General features: G+C 45.1%; 1 protein-coding gene across 1 annotated transcript; it reads left to right on the top strand.

Moving 5' to 3' along the window:
• The first annotated feature begins 219 nt into the window (after positions 1-219).
• On the top strand, positions 220-19,596 carry LOC311104514 (myocardin-related transcription factor B-like). The gene is made up of 14 exons (XM_084146373.1): positions 220-383; positions 6,188-6,253; positions 8,850-8,905; positions 9,037-9,112; positions 9,936-10,100; positions 10,319-10,539; positions 10,865-11,011; positions 12,138-12,385; positions 12,810-12,972; positions 13,151-14,020; positions 15,083-15,250; positions 15,384-15,494; positions 15,595-15,655; positions 15,764-19,596. The coding sequence occupies exons 1-14, from the start codon at positions 260-262 to the stop codon at positions 16,273-16,275; spliced, it is 2,988 nt and encodes a 995-aa protein (XP_084002499.1). The 5' UTR covers positions 220-259; the 3' UTR covers positions 16,276-19,596.
• Positions 19,597-19,783: the final 187 nt, after the last annotated feature.

Below are 19,783 nucleotides of genomic sequence, written 5' to 3' on the forward strand. Positions count from 1 at the left end.
CACTGAGAGCAGAGTGACCCAGAGAGGGTTAACAGTGGCTGGTCTGTCTGTGTTCCCTCCTCCTCCTGACGCTTACTGGCTGAGCCCAGCCAGAGCATGAGTGAGCGCACACTAGCTCCGCTGAGACCAACACAAAGACAGGCAGACAGAGATTGGAGAGACTGGAGAGCGAGGGAAGGACTGTACGTACCAGACTGTGTGAAACAGTTCTCATATCATACGCTCCTAGCTGGGTGTTTTCCCTCATTACCAAACCCTCATGCTGGTCCTTGTTCCTCACTGCCCTGATCACTCCATGGGACTCCAGACCCGGCCGCTAAGTGACCCGGCTCTCTCCTCCTCTATGGCGTGCCTCGACGTGGAGACCCCCGCCATCTGCAGGGGTAAATTTAAATCAGGTGCCCCTGTCTCTATCGGTCTTTCCTTTTCTCTCTCCTCATTCTTTCTCTCTCTTTCTATCACTTACCTTTTCACTCCCTCTCTTTCTTCCTCTCTCTCGCTCTGTCGCTCCTCTTCACTCTCTCGCTGACTGCTAGGTAGCATCACTACGTTGTTGGCATGAAGCCCAGTATCAACATAAATCAGTATCCATTTTGGTTTCCTCTACGGTTGTCTCCAGAAATGTTGTGTGTTTAGGACTTTTAAACTTTATTCTCACTAGAAGGCAAATAGTTGTTATAGTTGTCAGTAAAATAATGGAGTTACTGTAAAATGTGTATGGCTTTATGGGTTTAGGTTTGCTTTTCAGTCAACTTGATTACCTTGAATGAAATATACAGCTACTTATAGGCCTATTGAACATGACCAACGGCAGTGATGTCAGAGTAATCTGTACTGATTAATTGATGACAACACCTTGACGATGAGCTGGGACAGAGATATAGAGCCCCACCAGGAAATGATAGGGCATTACAGAACAAATAGCCATTACATTATGTCCAGTGTCAGTTTGAGACTAGATTAACAGCATCACAATAGTGTAAAGAGTTGTTGTTCTCTATTAGAAATAAACAAAGTCAAAACAAGGGAGGAGATGAGGCCAGAATGAGGGAGGGGACTGGGGAGGTATAGCTTATCATATTATTAGGATCCTTAAACCCCGGACTGTGTGTTCACTTCTTATGATGAGTCCAGTGTTACCCTCAGGCTATCAGCTAAGCATGATGTCACCATTTAGTTAGTACCTTATCCTGAACGATAGCATTCTACTGTACAGTATGTTGGCTCAGAGGTATAGTCCACAGTGAAATTCTAAACCTGGAAATGCTGTAGCTCCACATTCCGTTTGTGATCTGCATACCTTTACAGGGCAACTCCTGATAGTATAACGTGTTTCAAAGAACAACTTGGTTTGTAAAGAAAAGGTGATATGACTCTTTAATGTAAGTCATATTAAAAAGGTATTGTGTCCCCTCAAGTCATAGATGTAGAATCATGTTTGGATGAGTTGGATGGATCTGTTTTGAATTTATTGCCGATGTTTTATTCCTTATCTTTGAAAATACATTAAACAACAAACTGACTCATCAAGTAAATTAGCATTTGCAAGGTCATGGAGCACAGCTGAGCTGCAAGGAGAATACTGTATATTTCCAGTGGTAATGGCAACATAGCTTATATCAGTGTCAGACTGTTTCTATAACAGTGTAGCCATAACAAAACAGATTCTCTTTTATATGTATGCACAGTGTTTCTAGGAAAAAAGTAAGACCAGGAGATCTAACGGTAGACTTTGTCCAGAGATGAGTTTTGTTGAGACGAACATGGGCAGGGGATTAGAGATAGAATCAGGAGACAGGGATTTAGTAAAGCCTATGTACACTCTGAGGTTTGTGAAGTACCTCTGTTTATACTGTGCTGGAGAGCAGGGGAGTGCAGCAGACTTGCATCACAGAGGTTAGCCAGGGTTCACTGAGAACAGCACTGTTGACATCAGTCAAACAAATGTAAGGAGCACCTCAGGCATGGGCTGTACAGCCACGTTGATGTCAAGAATAACAACTTGAGATGGCACTATTGTTCTCATAAATCGTCAGTTGCCCTTTAGCATTCTTTTCCAGTCGAGTCAGAGTGGATAATATGAATATTGAAACCGACCAATGGTAATTCTCTCCAATCTTGAATGATCTTTCTGGGGCCGTGTCGGCACCCCCTTGGTGTGCAGGTTGACGTGTATTGTCATGAGTCAGCACTGAGCGATTTCCTCTTAGATAGGTGAGCTGCAAAATCAAGAATTTGTAAAAATTAATGAAGACAAACATTAGCTTTTTGGTCTTAATTTAAGGTTAGGGTTAGGCATTAGGGTTAGCAGTGTGGTTAAAGTTAGGATTAAAATCAGATTTTATTTACTTTGTGGCTGTTCCAGCTAGTGACCACTGCAGAGCTTCCTCCAGAACAAGATCCATGACAAAAAACGCTAACCTGACCCTGTTGTGAACGTGTAATGGGAACCATGTATAGGCAGCAGGAGCAGGCACACAGTGTTCTGAGCCCTGGAGGCGCAGTGGGCTTGTAAAGTTTTGGGGGGCTCTGAGAATGGACTCAATTGCTCCCCCGCCTCGGGTCCCTGGGACACTCTGTGCTCCTCTGTCCACCAGTGGGAGCGGGTCCCCCCCTCTGTACAATGCTTTGGGTTCCAGTCCCGGGCCCCACCCCCACGCCACCTCCAGACTCCATGGTTCCCAGGCCTTGTTCTCACAGCTGCCCAGTTTATTTTAGCTGGAGTGAGTCATGTTGGCCTGGTCAGACGCAGTGACTGTCCCAGGGGACTAGAACAGAGCAGACCTGGGTGTGTGTGTAGTATGTAGTGTGTAGTATGTAGTGTGTACAGTCGTGGTCAAAAGTTTAGAGAATGACACAAGTATTAATTTTCACAAAGTCTGCTGCCTCAGTTTTTATGATGGCAATTTGCATATACTCCAGAACGTTATGAAGAGTGATCAGATGAATTGCAATTAATTGAAAAGTCCCTCTTTGCCATGAAAATGAACTTAATCCCAAAAACACATTTCCACTGCATTTCAGCCTTGCCACAAAAGGACCAGCTGACATCATGTCAGTGATTCTCTCGTTAACACAGGTGAGAGTGTTGACGAGGACAAGGCTGGAGATCACTCTGTCATGTTGATTGAGTTAGAATAACAGACTGGAAGCTTTAAAAGGAGGGTGGTGCTTGAAATCATTGTTCTTCCTCTGTTAACCATGGTTACCTGCAAGGAAACACGTGCCGTCATCATTGCTTTGCACAAAAAGGGCTTCACAGGCAAGGATATTGCCGCTAGTAAGATTGCACCTAAATCAACAATTTATCGGATCATCAAGAACTTCAAGGAGAGAGGTTCAATTGTTGTGAAGGCTTCAGGGCGCCCAAGAAAGTACAGCAAGTGCCAGGACCGTCTCCTAAAGTTGATTCAGCTGCGGGATCGGGGCACCACCAGTGCAGAGCTTGCTCAGGAATGGCAGCAGGCAGGTGTGAGTGCATCTGCACGCACAGTGAGGCGAAGACTTTTGGAGGGTGGCCTGGTGTCAAGAAGGGCAGCGAGGAAGCCACTTCTTTCCAGAAAAAACATCAGGGACAGACTGATATTCTGCAAAAGGTACAGGGATTGGACTGCTGAGGACTGGAGTAAAGTCATTTTCTCTGATGAATCCCCTTTCCGATTGTTTGGGGCATCCAGAAAATGCTTGTCCGGAGAAGACAAGGTGAGCGCTACCATCAGTCCTGTGTCATGCCAACAGTAAAGCAACCTGAGACCATTCATGTGTGGGGTTGCTTCTCAGCCAAGGGAGTGGGCTCACTCACAATTTTGCCTAAGAACACAGCCATGAATAAAGAATGGTACCAACACATCCTCCAAGAGCAACTTCTCCCAACCATCCAAGAACAGTTTGGTGACGAACAATGCCTTTTCCAGCATGATGGAGCACCTTGCCATAAGGCAAAAGTGATAACTAAGTGGCTCGGGGAACAAAACATCGACATTTTGGGTCCGTGGCCAGGAAACTCCCCAGACCTTAATCCCATTAAGAACTTGTGGTCAATCCTCAAGAGGCAGGTGGACAAACAAAAACCCACAAAATCTGACAAACTCCAAGCATTGATTATGCAAGAATGGGCTGCCATCAGTCAGGATGTGGCCCAGAAGTTAATTGAAAGCATGCCAGGGCGGATTGCAGAGGTCTTGAATAAGAAGGGTCAACACTGCAAATATTGACTCTTTGCATAAACTTAATGTAATTGTCAATAAAAGCCTTTGACACTTATGGAATGCTTGTAATTATACTTCAGCATACCATAGTAACATCTGACAAAAATATCTCATAACACTGAAGCAGCGAACTTTGTGAAGACCAATACTTGTGTCATTCTCAAACCTTTTGACCACGACTGTAGTGTGTGTGTGTTTAGTGTGTGTGACTGTGCGTAGACCATCTGGCCAGAGCCAATGAGCAGTCTACTCCAGCAGCGTCCGACCTCATTATGAACACAGTGCCTTGGTGACGATAAGGTCCCCACGTTCCTCACAGCGCCGCGTCGTTTGTCACCATCAATCGTCACCTTCCTCTTCAAATATTTTTCCTGATGAGCACTGTTATTCCACTGAAATAACACGTCCACGCTCGCCTGTTTATACATGTTTAAACTTGGCCCGCACTGCAGTTTATTATGATGGTAAAATAATATTGAGTGCCATCCAAGGATTTGGAGCCTCCTGCATAAGACTCAACATTTTTCACTTCTTCTGCACCGAGTCCTTCTTGTCTTTTTAAGTTCCAGCGGCTTAATGGATCAGTGCTTACCCCTCCAAAACAAGACTACGCATCTCACTTTTTATGGAGCGGCACTTACAAACGAGACAGAGTTCGCTCAGCCCTGGGATGACATCATCTCCAACTCGGAGGTGACTCGGATATATGAACATTGCACTGTAATTAGTCTTCAGGGTTTGTTATTTCTACAGTGGTACTCGAGAAAGACTCATCCCTTGCCTGTGTCTATCTATGATTGTATTTCAAGTTGAACATCTATTTAAAGTTACCTCTGCATTTGCATCCCAGTCCGTCCTCAGTATTTCATTGTCTTCACTTTATTTGAAGAGAGCTTGTATATTAATATGTAAAGCCCATGTAATCTCTCTAAAGTAAACTCACAGTGTCAAGAAGAGTGTTATTGCCAGTAGTCTGGTAGGTTAACCATGCAGGAAGTCTATAGGATGTCTCTAGAGGATGTCTTATGTGGAGGAACAGGACTTCCTGTTTTGTTCTGGCTGGGCTGTGACGTGGTGTGTCAACACAAATTCGTGACTGGTCAATTTTTTCATGTCCACTACACGATTTTCTTCTTCATAACGAATCGTGTCCAGTACACGATGTTCTTCATAAGGAATTTCAATTTGTTAGCTAGGTTAGCTCGGTGGTTAACGTTAGCTAGGCTAGGGGTTAAGGTTAGGAGTTAAGGTTAGGGTTAGCTAACATGCTAGCTTAAGTAGTTAAAAGTAGTAAGTATTTACAAAGTCGCTAATTCGCTAAAATGTAAAAGTTGTCCATCATGTGATTCAAACACGCAATGTTTGGGTTGCTAGACCTTCGCGTTATATACACCCACCCATCCTCCCACGACCAACCTCCCTCCTATCGTTTCTGTCTTAAGTAACCTACTGCCTTTATCTGTGGGTTGGGTGTGTAGTAGAACTGGGCATACAAAAATCCATATTGCGATAAATTGGCAGAATTCTGTAACATGAATGTGCACCAGTCACAGGTGCACATTCATATTATAAAATTCTGCCAATTTATCGCAATATGGTGCAGCACCACATATATATATTTTTTTATCCTTTAAACTACTACTACTAGTTTGATGGTTGTAGCCATCAGTTGTTCCATTAACAATCACCCATATCAGCAAACTTATTTCATTTCAAACTTCAGATTTCTCTAGTATAGGCTACTTATCGTAATAAACTATATCAGCAAAATCCCTGCGATAAGTGATTGGTATTGATAATTTTCGGTTCATCGTCCCAGCTCTAGTGTGTAAATGGAAGGTTGTCGTAACCTGGTCCCAGGTATGTTTATGCTGTCTTGCTAACTCCTATGGTCATTGGCGTGGCGGCACAAACAGATCTGGGACCAGGCTAGTTGTGCATAGGTTGACCTCTAACCTATCTCTGCTTCTCTCCCACAGTCCTCCAGCGACGCCTGCAGCAGAGACGCACCCGTGAGCAGCTAGTGGAGCAGGGCATCATGCCACGTGAGTAAAGCCACTGGGCATTGGGCACCGCCACTCTCAAACCACGAAGGATTTAATATACTGTAACTCACTTCTACCAGAGTTAAGGTTAATGGTCTGGCATGTTGGAAAATTATAACTGCACCCACACCACAGTAATTAAAGTGGGTCTTGGTTCCAGAATGCTCTCAGAAAATGTGATATATTTATTACCTCAATGAATACCATACATTGAACTACATGTTGTCTGATTTGATACTATTATGACAACCATACAGGAGTGGAATTCTGCCACCACTGATGTCTTGACCACCCTCCACCACAAACCTCGTCATGATGTTTGTAGAATAAATAAATACTCGGAATGGCCCAAGGTCTTAACCCACAGTGAGGCATATATCGGTGGCCAGTGGCATACCAGAAACCAAAAGGCATACTGAAAACTTCCACACCCGGCTCTCAAAGTCAGCAAAGTGGAGCAGAATCATTCCTCTTGCTGCCCTTACTGGATCAGTCTCTCTGGGAGTGGGTTGTATGTAATAAAAGAGAGCAGACTAGAGCAGACACACTGATAAGAAAGCAGACAGCAGACAGAGAGAGGGAGAACAGTGGTGGGTGTAGCTAAGTGATTTGTGGCTAGAGCTGCAGGAGCCCCAGACCAGATCCCTCTCAGTGCTGGGAGTGTGCACTGTCTTTTCTTGTCCAGCCCTAAGAGGCCTCCTCCATGTGGACTCTAAGCTCTTCTTATTAGGTTCCATAGTCAGCGCTGTATGAGTCAGCGACTGGGCCTGCACTGGAGGTCAGTAACCATCACTGTGGCCCTAGCACAGGCCGCACAGGAACCTCCCAGCCAGCGACACTGGGTGAATCGCTCTGGTTCTCCCACACAGAGGACTTATAATAGGTATGCAGGCCAGGGCTTGGGTGACGCTCAGGAATGCTTAGCTCTGCTCCTCTGAGTTTAACGCACACCCTTTGACTGAGAAGAACCCCTGATCAGTGTGTGTTCAGACCTCAGTGTGTATGTGCTGAGAGCAAACAGTGCTTGTGTTAGCTAGAGGTGACTAATGGGTGTAGCCGTGCCGTGCCAACAGCAGGATAAGTGTGTCTGATGAGATCAAAGTCTCAGCCTGACTGTCTCACTAGTTGGATGAGTGGAACATTCAGAGACATCCTGTCCTACTCCCGTCAGCTATTGTGTAGTATCAAGGCTATCCTCTCTTCCAAAGAAATATCACACATTATTGTCTCTCCCTTATTGTCATCAGCTTGTCATCAACTTTCAGGATGACGAGTTGACGTTTTACCCATTAGAAGTTATGAGTAGTTACAGTGAGCTCCAAAAGTATTGGGACAGTGACACATGTGTAGTTGTTTTGGCTCTGTACTACAGCACTTTGGATTTGAAATCAAACAATGACTATTAAAGTGCAGACTGTCAGCTTTAATTTGAGGGGGTTTTCATCCATATCGGGTGAACCCTTTAGGAATTACAGTACATTTTGTACATAGTCCTCTGTAGCTCAATTGGTAGAGCATGGCGCTTGTAACGCCAGGGTAGTGGGTTCGATCCCCGGGACCACCCATACCTAAAAATGTATGCACACATGACTGTAAGTCGCTTTGGATAAAAGCTTCTGCTAAATGGCATATTATTATTATTATTATTTTAGGGGACCAAAGGTATTGGGACAAATTCACTTATATGTGTATTAAAGTAGTCAAAAGTTTAGTATTTGGTCCCATATTCCTAGCACGCAATGACTACATCAAGCTTGTGACTCTACGAACGTGTTGGATGCATTTGCTATTTGTTTTGGTTGTGGGTTGTGTTTCAGATTATTTTGTGCCCAATAGAAATGAATGGTAAATATTGAATTGTTTCATTTTGCAGTCACTTTTATTGTAAATAAGAATATAATATGTTTCTAAATACTTCTACATTAATGTGGATGCTACCATGATTATGGATCATCCTGAATGAATCATGAATAATGATGAGTGAAAAAGTTAGAGGCATATGACCCCCCCACCCCACCCCCACCCCCCAAATGCTAACCTCCCCTGTTATTGTAATGGTGAGAAGTTAGCATATTTTGGGGGTATGATATTTGTGCGTCTGTAACTTTCTCACTCATCATTACCCACGATTCATTCAGGATTATCCGTAATCATGGTAGCATCCACATGAATGTAGAAGTGTTTAGAAACATATTATATTCTTATTTACTAATAATTTCTATTGGGCACAAAATAATCTGAAACACAACCAAAACAAACAGCAAATGCATCCAACAAGTTTGTAGAGTCACAAGCTTGCTGTTATCATTGCGTGCTAGGAATATGGGACCAAATACTAAACTTTTGACTACTTTAATACACATAAGTGAATTTGTCCCAATACGTTTGGTCCCCTAAAATCAGGGGACTATGTACAAAAACTGCAGTAATTTCTAAACGGTTCACCCGATATGGATGAAAATACCCTCAAATGAAAGCTGACAGTCTGAACTTTAACCTCATAGTCATTGTATCATTTCATACAGAGCCAAAACATTGTCACTGTCCCAATACTTTTGGAGCTCACTGTATATGACGTTGCTCTTCCCTCCCATAGCACTGAAATGCCCTGCTGTCTTCCATGAACAGATCCGCAGCCTGCAGAGGTCCAGGGTAAGACCTCACAAACTCATTTCACTAACACTAGTGTTCATTGTACTTCATTGAGATAAACACACACTATCACATGCATGTGCCGTTCCATATCATCTCAATAAAATAAAAATGTCTGTTGTTTTTTACAGACTGAGAACTTCCTGAAGCACAAAATCCGCAGTAGACCTGAACGTTCAGAGCTGGTTCGCATGCACATCCTGCAAGGTAACCACACTACCATGTACTGTATGCTTTATGATAGGCTGTAGAGAAGACAGATAATACAGAGCATACTCAACTACAGTGAGGGAAAAAAGTATTTGATCCCCTGCTGATTTTGTACGTTTGCCCACTGACAAAGACATGACCAGTCTGTAATTTTAATGGTAGGTTTATTTGAACAGTGAGAGACAGAATAACAACAAAAAGGTTTGCACACATCAAAATCCCTCCTGAGATGTGTGCAAACCTGGTGGCCAACTACAAGAAACGTCTGACCTCTGTGATTGCCAACAAGGAGTTTGCCACCAAGTACTAAATCATGTTTTGCAGAGGGGTCAAATACTTATTTCCCTCATTAAAATGCAAATCAATTTATAACATTTTTGACATGCATTTTTCTGGATTTTTTTGTTGTTATTCTGTCTCTCACTGTTCAAATAAACCTACCATTAAAATTATAGACTGATCATGTCTTTGTCAGTGGGCAAACGTACAAAATCAGCAGGGGATCAAATACTTTTTTCCCTCACTGTACCAACAGAACGTCAATATACGTTTAGCTGGTCAAGTTAGCTCTCAGAAGAGAGATGATGATGGAAGAGGAGGATCCTGTGAAATTGTATCCCTCCCTATTGGATACAATCCATAGGATGTTAAATATTCACAACTTTAGATGTTACAATCAGTTGTCTGATTGATTGTCTTTGACGTATGAGGACATACCACCTTAAACAGTCTCCATTGTGAGACACACAGTAGTAGAACAGTACTGTTGTGAGTTCTAGGTAGACTAGCAGTTACTGATGAGTTGCTGTCTGTCCCACAGAGACCCATGCGGAGGCCTCACTGCAGGCCACTCAGATGATGCTGAAGAGAGCCAGGCTGGCTGATGACCTCAATGAGAAGCTGGCCCAGCGACCCGGCCCCATGGAGCTGGTGGTCAAGAACATTCTGCCTGTGGAACCCAGCCTCGTCAAGGACGCCGTCACCGGTAGAGAACATTATTATCTCCAGGCTAAGGGCGAAGTTAATCATTCAACTCCCACTCCCTAGATATTTTGTATAGTCTAGATTTCTGAAAGTGCCTATTACGACTAACACAGCATTGAGACATTTCCAGTGACTACCATAAGAAACAACTTAGTACAAACCTCTCTCCGTTGGTCTACTTGTAATTAATAAGCTGTGCTTTTGCACGTTACGTTGCAGATCGCACAGATGGTGGGGTGGAGAATGACTTCCCCAAGACAACAACACTGGATGTGTACAACTTTGACGAGGACAGCAGCGACGCCCTGTCCCCAGAGCAGCCGGCCAGCCAGGAGTCCCAGAGCTCCTCTGCCCCCTCACCCTCCCCCAGGACCCCCAGGGAGACAGAGGCCCCTGCTGCTCCCTCCACCTCCCAACCGACCAGCTCCATCACCATGCAGGTAGGTCCCATCGCTATACCTCACCACCTATAAATACCCATCTTAAATTGTGTTATGGTATGACTAACAGCGTAAATATTTTTATTTCTACATTTTGGGCCTGAATAATAGTCTCCCAGTGCACCAAGTTGTATATCAAATTTAGCTTGCTAGAAAATATTATTTGCCTCCTCTGTTTTTTTCTGTATTAGAAGGCATCCATCTTTTGTTAGTCTTTTTCCAGTTGCTCTGCCCTTGTGGCTTAGTGTGGGAGGGGGATTTACAGGCCTCTGTTCCCCTCCTTACTGAACGGGCCATGTGGTTTCTATCTGTCTCTTTATCTCAGCACTGCCCACCTACCTCCCAGTCCACAACAGACTTCCTCAACTTCTCTCAAGTCTCCACCAATGAGCATCAGAACAATCGCCTGGTGACCACGCCTCAGCCAATCACCATTGTTGCCCCTCTAAAGCCGGGGCCCATGTTAGTAAAGGTGAGCCACAAACTTGAAAGAAAGTGATGGAGAGTACTTGAACATTGTGGCAAAGGTATGGTAAATCATGGAAATGTGCAACGATTAAATATACATTTGTTTATAGCATTTAGCTGAGCACATTACAAGCTATAACCAAACTTTTCTTTCTCTTGGCACAGAAAGCTATTTATTTCAGCAATGAAGATATTTTGGTTCCTTTTGGATCCCAGTTAGCTGAGCAAGCTTTTCCTACAAACACTAAATATACCCTGTAAACATGAAAGTCACCTCTGATATTTGACTCTCTCTCTCTGATCTGTTGTGGTTTTCATGCTGCTTCCTTTGGAACTGTAATCAGAGATAAGATGTCAGAGGACAAACACTGGGGCTGTGTTCGGTCACAGTGAAAGAGCCTGTCAGTGCAGGCAGAGACGAGTCGAAAGTGACGGTTCAACCAAGTCAAATGTGGTTCAAAGCACAACAAGGCCTGGAGGAGTTTTTCACAAATCCATTAATTTAAACTGCCAGCCGCTCTCAGTCTTCAATTAAGGTTAAGTGACAGGCTTACTCTTAGCCTTCAGGGCATAAAGGATGGAAGCGAAAGACGGGAGTAAAGCAATAACTTGGGCATTTGTCATAATCCTTTACCCTCAAAGCAAATTAATATTTTCTGAGCTCTGCCCCTCCAGTGTTGAAGAACAGGGAGGAATACATTTGAGGCTGTGTGTTTGCATAAACCAACTTGAATTGGTGTTATGATATTTATATGGCTTGGATCTACCTCCCAAATGCCAAGCCATTTAATGTGTATCCTGTAATTTAGTTACTGAACAATAAGGGTCACCTCACATCCCTTTCCACATTCCATTTCCCCATCCTGTCTTTCTCACTGGGCGTTATCACAACGTCCCACATATTAATTTGATACTACAGTATGAAATGGGCACAATTTCATGTACAAGCCTCACAATACTGGCAAGATGTTTAGACATTATCCATAACAGTCAGAACAGGCTTTAGATCACCAAAAATGTCCACAAACCACTCTATGAGATGAACCTTTGAGGTTTTCAGTGAAAACATTTCACTGCTCCTCCCAGATAGTATTCAGTAGGTTGTAACCGTTCCTCTTTTCCCTGTGCAGCAAAGCCAGCCAAAGACACCCAATGACAAGAGCCGCAGTAAAAAGAATAAGGACGCCAAGCCGCGGGTGAAGAAGCTCAAGTACCACCAGTACATCCCCCCGGACCAGAAACAGGAGCCCAACGAGGCCCCCATGGACTCAGCCTACGCCAGGCTACTGCATCAGCAGCAGCAGTTCCTCCAGCTGCAGATACTGAGCCAGCAGCAGCAGCACTATAATTACCAGGCCATCCTGCCTGCCCCACTTAAGTATGGCCCACTGTAAAAAGGACATTGGAATGTAATGTGTTACCACAGCTTGCATACCGTAGGCCAAGTAATGTGGCTAGCCCTCACATTCTAGTTGTAGTTTTATTGACTGATAGCTTTGTGTTGAGGGAAGTCAGTACATCATAGCTACACCTGGAAGACAAACATTGTTTCCTTTGAACAATGTCATGATTTTTTTATTTACCAAACAATCCTAACAGAATAAGTCCACACCTGGGTAATAGTGATGTAATCTGCCACATCCGTTTCCTGCACAGCTTCTGTTTGTCTTAGATATAGTATTCCTGTCTTCATTGTCCTGGATGGAGACTGTTGAATGTGAATGATGGGACATACAGGAAACTCTTTCTCCCATCCGAACACTAAACACTGAACCCTACTCCTTTTGTCTGTGTTCCTACAGGTCGATGGAGGGTCAGAACAGCTGCTCCAATGTGTCTCTGAGTGGCAGCAGTCTGTCCAGTCCCATCATGGTCTCTCTACCCAGCGCTGCCCCAGCACGGTCTAACCAGACTCTTACAAACCGCAAGCCTGGTGTCCTACCTGCCAACCTGGATGAAATGAAGGTGAAGCTCAAGCCTGCTCCATAAAAACATACAGTAGCTTATTTTACTCAAACATAGATATATTACAGGGCAGAGCACAGCACATCACCTAGGCAGTGACATGTTGTATGGCGATTTATTGAGAGGGCTTGTCTTCTATGATGAAGACTCATAACTGTTCATTATCCCTGGCCCGTAGGTAGCTGAGCTGAAGATGGAGCTGAAACTGCGAGGTCTTCCGGTGTCTGGCACCAAGACTGACCTGATAGAGAGATTAAAGCCTTATCAGGAGAGCCCCAGCAGCCAGGCTGCCACTGCCATGGAGCTGACAGGCCACACAGGGGCCCCACAGCCGGAGAGCATGAGCTCCACACCCCCTGTGTCCCCCGCGCCCTCGGAGGTCTCCAGCCTGGGCATGGAGGAGGCTGGGATGCCAGGAGCTCTTTCCCCAGCTCGGCCCACTCCCTCTGGGTCGTCTCCCCACCAAGGCCCCCTGGAGGACAGCCCCATGGAGACCAGAACCTCAGAGAAGGACCAGCGATTGCACGAGAAGGAGCGTCAGATCGAGGAGCTGATGTGGAAGCTGGAGCAGGAGCAGAGGCTGGTGGAGGAGCTGAAGATGCAGCTAGAGGTGGAGAAGAGGGGTCAGCCCAGCCCTCCAGCCCCCATGGCCCTGGTCAAAGAAGAGGGCAGGGCCGCCTCAAACTGCTCCGCCCCTGCGCATAGCCCACTCGCAGTGGTGAAACAGGAGGAGCCCGGCACAGGCCAGGTGCAGACGTCCCCCCTGCCTCAGTTCTTCATCAGCCACCAGCAGGTGCCTCAGGTCATCAGACAGCCCCAGCCTCAGACCCCGCTGTCTGGCCAGCCTGGAACACAGATCCTGCTGCCTGTCTCCCTGCCCACCAGCACTGCCACCATCCAGCTACCGAACAACAGCATTAAGCTGCAGGTCAGAGACCCGGTCCTGCAGACCACAGTTAGCACTACAGCTCCAGGCCTCATCCAGAAAACAGAGGCCTCAGCACCCCAGCAACAACAACATACCACCCAGACCCAACGTATGGCTCAGGTCAGAATATCTGGTTTACTTTACTCCAATCCCATATTTAGAGTGGGATATTCCCCAAGCTACTGTCAGCAGCCACCATTTTACCCACCTGTATTGTAGTGTCTCTGTGTATTGGGTTATAGTACTCTCCATGGGCTGTGTGCTGCACCAAACCACAACTAAATAAATAGCTGTCTGTGGATGAATTGTTCCGCTGAATAAATTGCACATCCTGTTTTTGTGCCCTTTTTCTGGTATAACACCGTTTCCAGAGCACTTTATAAATTACATTCTATTGTGATGGGCCGGCCTAATCACATTTCTTAGGGCATTAGCCGTGTTTTGAAAGCAGAGAGTCTCTCTCTCCAACTTCTTTAATATGCTCTTCTCTGGGTAATTTATCTAGTGTGTTGCCAAGGTAATAGCAGGCCTGGCCAGGGTGATGAATTCCTCTCCTAGTCACATCAAAAGGAGGGCCGGAGCCTGTCTAAGCTCCGGTTACTGGAGCAGGTGCTGACTGACGGCCAGGCAGTCAGCACAGTAGACTATGTTGTCTGCTGTAGTCTCTATAGGACCAGACCTGGGTTCAAATAGCATGTGTTTTCCTTCAAATACTTAAGCTGTGCTTGACTGGGCTTGTCTGGCATAATTAAACCAATTGGATAGTCCCAAAAGTGCACACCCCATCCATCGGTCACTCAAATGCAAGCTCAAGCAAACACTACTTAATTGAAAGATGTCAAATACTATTTGAACCCAAGTCTGCAGAGCTGCACTGGGCCGAACCGACAGCCAGCCAGAATTAGCAACAGCAACTGCATCACAACACTCATTGAAGAGTGCTCTCACACCCAGAAACACACAGCTTTTAGCACTGCACTGATACCCAACAGCCCATGCCTTTTATTGTGTTCCTAAAGAATGTGTACTACCACATAATACTACATAAACACTTTTTATTCCTCCCAGAGAGAGTGTCTACCCTGTCTAACCACTAGTGTTTACTACTATAGCTGACCAGTATATCTGTCCCAGAGGGAGCGTGTACCACGGGGTTAACCACTGTTCATCATTCCTCTACAGACGACAGTCCCACTGTGCACCACCACCACCTCAGGCTCTGGGTTCCAGTTCAGAGCAGGCCCAGGTCAGACAGAGATCCCCCAGTGTTTCCTAAACACCTCCCCAGGGAGCAGGTCCCCTTCCAGGGCCTCGTCCAACCAAGCAGTCCCCAATGGTCCAACAAACAAGGTATTGTTTAAATACTGTATTACGTATACACATCTTATCTACATGTATTCATTTAGTTGTGTTGAATATGTGAACCGCATAGGTTGTTTACAGCTTATAGGGGTTAGAGCTCATTGTTTTTTCTGTCCATCAGTCCCCCTCTCCCTGCCAGCCCAACTTCTCAAACCACGTCCCAAAGAGTAAGGACCCGCCACGCTACGAAGAGGCGGTTAAACAGACACGCAGAATGCAGACTGCTGCACAGGTAATAGAGCTTGTATAACACTACTAAAACACACTGGACTGACCTGCTAGGTCTGTTAGGCATTAAGGCAGGTTTTGACTGGTCTTTATTGTCTATGCAGGTTCCCACTGCAACCAGCCAGCACATGGACGACCTGTTTGACGTGTTGATCGAGAGTGGAGGTGAGAAAAATACTTGACTATAGTTGGGGTCTCCTTCTCCATTGAGACAGCTTTATCAGTCCCTTCCTGTCCATTAATCCATTATCGCCCATGTTCCTTCTTCTACAGAGATCTCCCCCTTCATCAGACAGGACCCTTCCTTTCCAGACAAGCTGCTTCCTGTGACCGCCAGTGTAACCACCCTGCCCTTCAACACGGTGCTATCCCGCCCCCCGCCCCAGATCCAGGTGGCCCGGCCCATCCCCACCCTGAACCCCCCGGCCCCACCCAGCCTGACAGCCCTGGCCACAGACAACCAGCTGGAGGCCTTCCTGGAGGGCACGCTGGCTGGGGAGACTGAGCCCCGGACACTGAGGCTGATGGAGGAGCTGCACAGCCAGCTGCTGGAGCACTCCCCCCACTCCCCCATGGACATGGAGTCAGACACCACCGGGTTCAACAACATCAGTGCACCCCCCTCCAGCTACCACCTGGACCACACCAACCTGGACAACATGGAGTGGCTGGAACTGACCATGCCCGGGCCGACAGGGGGGCTCAACCCACTGGGCCTTCCCCCGTCTGGGGTCTTCTCCTCTGACTTCCTGGACTCCCATGACCTGCAGCTACACTGGGACTAAGGGGCATCAATGTGACCCCCTGCCCCCAAACAGGCCTGTTCAGACAGAGGGCTGTCAGGGAGAGACACACACATACTGATAAGTGAGACGGAGAGCCCAGTCCTCCTCCAGTGGAGGTGGGGGAGGAGAGTGCAGTGCTGCTGGCCTTGAGTCTCTGTGGGCAGTTCTGTGCAGGGTTACAGCAGCAGTGGTGGTGGATCTCACTGCTCTGAGCAGCTCAGAGTGCTAGAGGCATGGACCCGCCTTCCTCATTGGATATACAATATAGCCCTCTGAGGTATCGGCCCTCATAACAGCCACTCATTCTAAGGAAGGCAAAGCACCCGCTGGGCTGACCGTGGTATAGATCAGTGGTATGATTAGGTTGATCTCCCCCTGTGGTCTCTTTCAGAAGAGGACCTGGTCTGAGGAAGGGTGGTCTCTACTGAAAGGGCGTTACAGTAGATAAGGAGTGGGACCAGGAAATGTGATCCCGGCTCAGGATGAGAACTTGCTAGTGGAAACAGATGTTGACCCAGGTGTTAGAGAACATTTCACGCCTGGTTCTGACTGCGCCACAGTGGCATGGTTACTGACTGACTTTCGTGATAAATTTGACAGACAGCGCAGAGAGATATTATAAGCCTATGTCTACAGTAGCAGGAGTCTGTCTGCTCTGCTGCATACATCACTAAGGCAGCTGTATTACAGTCCTGTGTATGTAAATGACCTATTGGAATGTGGTATTAGCTTAGCATTATGGCTTTGAAATAACTGCCTTTGCTTTACTCAGTGCCCCCATGCGATTCCCATCATAGGAGGAAATGGGACACAGATGCTAAAAGACTGCACATATTGCATTGTGCCTTATTTATAAGACCTTTCGGCAAATATATTGCTATTATCAAGGCATTGCTTTCACTTAATTCAACCAAAGAATTTCCACAGAGTAATGACTGATAGTGTTGTCACTAAAATGAAGCAGACGACTACTTAAAGTGAAGTGTTAACAGTAAGCAGCCTTATATCATGTAAGATAAAACAGTGAGAGCACGAAACCCACATTTAGTGTCATTGGTTGACAATAAGAGAGCTGTCGGCCTGAGAACTCTTGAATTCATCTGAATTAGAAGTTGAGAGGCGTCACATTTCTGGCAGCTGTTGTTCTTACTCTATTCTTGTGTGGGGAGCGTAGGGCCAATGTGAGTTTGTTTACCAAACTGCAACGTGCTTTGCCTTAGTGTCCATGGGGTCACAATAGGTGGCACAGCATCCCACAGCACTGCTGTACCTAGCCAGGTCTAGGCTTATGTCCTTTATAGGATTGACAAAAGAGCCTTTGAAAATGTTCTCTCTCTCAACCCTATTGTCAAGTCTGGAGTGGATCTATCCCAATGTACAGATCAGCTGAATTTTGCTTGTTTATGTGTGGTGTGCAGTGCACATGAGTGAGAGCTGGTGTGTGTCTGTGCACTGCACATCTGTGTTGCATATCGCTTTTGCTTGTTTTGACTTTAGGAACTGCCAGAAATATAGCCAGTAAATTCCCCTCAGCATTTCCATGGCTCTCTTCAATATACCGTCTTAGTTGGCTGATATACTGAGAACAGACAAATTGACATCATTCAGTTTGACAAGCCAGTGAGTCACAGTGAATCAGCAGAGGTGGTTCAAGGCTGTCTTGTGCATTTGTGATCAGCTTAGCAATATTTGTGGCCATAGTCCTGCAGGTTCAGGTGTCTTTGACACTCAAATGTTCATGTAATTTAGTAGAGCCCAAAAAAATGGAAGAAGCTTTAAAACACTATTCAGCATGATAAGTAAGTACCAACGACAGCTTAAGCATTCCTTGGAAATACATTGCAGACGGTGCTAAAGAAATATGTAATCAATGGTTTTGATCAATTATAGCCTACCTGTCTGTCCCCTACCAAAGAAAATTACTTAAAAGGTCCAATACAGCCGTTTTTATCTCAATATCAAATCATTTCTGAGTAACAATTAAGTACCTTACTATGATTGTTTTCACTTAAAATGATCCCCCCAAAAATAAAACCGCTTCTTAGCAAAGAGCAATTTCTCTAGCAATAATGTTGCTAGGACTGTCTGGGAGTGGTCTGAGTAGGGAGGGGGAAACTGAAAATTAGCTGTTATTGGCAGAGCTGTTTGGAACTCTTTCTTATTGGTCTATTAACTAATTTACCGCCAGGTGATGTCACCAGGCAAACCAAAACTCCATCCCACGTAAACAGGCTGACATTTCAGGAGGTATTTTTAAACAGCTCTTAGACTAAAAGGGCATTATCATCATTTTCACAGTATTATTCCAACCTCACTGAGTGTACAAAACACCTGCTCTTTCAAGGTGAATCCAGGTGAAAACTATGATCCCTTATTGATGTCACCTGTTAAATCCACTTCAATCAGTGTAGATGAATGGGAGGAGACAGGATAAATTAGGATTTTTAATCCTTGAGTCAATTGAGACATGGATTGTGTATGTGTGCCATTCAAGAAGGTGAATGGGCAATACAAAAGATTTAAGTGCCTTTGAACGAGGTATGCTAGTAGGTGCCAGGCGCACTGGTTTGAGTGTGTCAATAACTCCAACGCTGCTGGGTTTTTCACGCTCAACAGTTTCCTGTGTGTATCAAGAATTGTCCACCACCCAAAGGACATCCAGCCAACTTGACACAACTGTGAGAAGCAGGCATTGGAGTCAACATTGGTCAGCATCCCTGTGGAACGCTTCGACACCTTGTAGTCCATGCGCTGACGAATTGAGGCTGTTCTGAGGGAAAAAGGGGGTGCAACTCAATATTAGGACGCTGTTCCTAATGTTTTGTACACTCAGTGTATATACAGGAAAATCAAAATGTTTTTGAATGCACTGGGCCTTTAAGAGCCTCAATTTCACACATTGCTGTTAGAAAAACAGACAAAAGCACTTAAATTGCAAAGCAGTTTACACCGAGTGGATAAAAAATGGGTAGCTAATCAAAAAAACATTGTCTTTGTGCACAACTTTGTTTTTGTTTAAGCATCAGTGCCTCATTTTACTACTCAAAGTCTGTCACCCATTGATCACGTGTCCAAACTAAAGAAAGGGAGAATGTGCTGGAACCAGAAGTAATTTAATTTGTACTATACTAGTGTAGCTCCCCCTGCAATGGTGATACATATTTAGTATGCCATACATTTTGCACATTGTGTATATATTTTATGTCATGCATTTTATGCACATCTGAGCTCTTTTGTATTAAGACTGTTTGGTGTATACAGTATGCGTACTACTGTATACCCATTATGTATATATAGCCTTTTGTGTCAATAAAAATGGTAATGTACATTGTGTGAAAATCATTCAGTTGTGTTTAGTAAATAAAATCATGTGACATTTCATTTATCAAGGAGTTCCAAACCCTAACACAGCCACCACTAGGCTTGGATAATTCACATGCAGCTTTAGAGTTCACATACCTTGAAACACTATTTTCCTCTGATGTTTTACAATTCACACAGGGTTTTT

The sequence above is a fragment of the Coregonus lavaretus genome (assembly GCF_964263955.1).
Source record: "Coregonus lavaretus genome assembly, chromosome: 28".
Taxonomy (NCBI): Eukaryota; Metazoa; Chordata; class Actinopteri; order Salmoniformes; family Salmonidae; genus Coregonus; species Coregonus lavaretus.

Coding starts and splice junctions, on each gene's coding strand:
- LOC311104514 (XM_084146373.1), top strand. CDS start 260: ATGCTGGTCCTTGTTCCTCACTGCCCTGATCACTCCATGGGACTCCAG. Junction 6,254..8,849: donor GGAGCAGGGCATCATGCCAC/GTGAGTAAAGCC, acceptor TCCCTCCCATAG/CACTGAAATGCCCTGCTGTC. Junction 9,113..9,935: donor TCGCATGCACATCCTGCAAG/GTAACCACACTA, acceptor TCTGTCCCACAG/AGACCCATGCGGAGGCCTCA.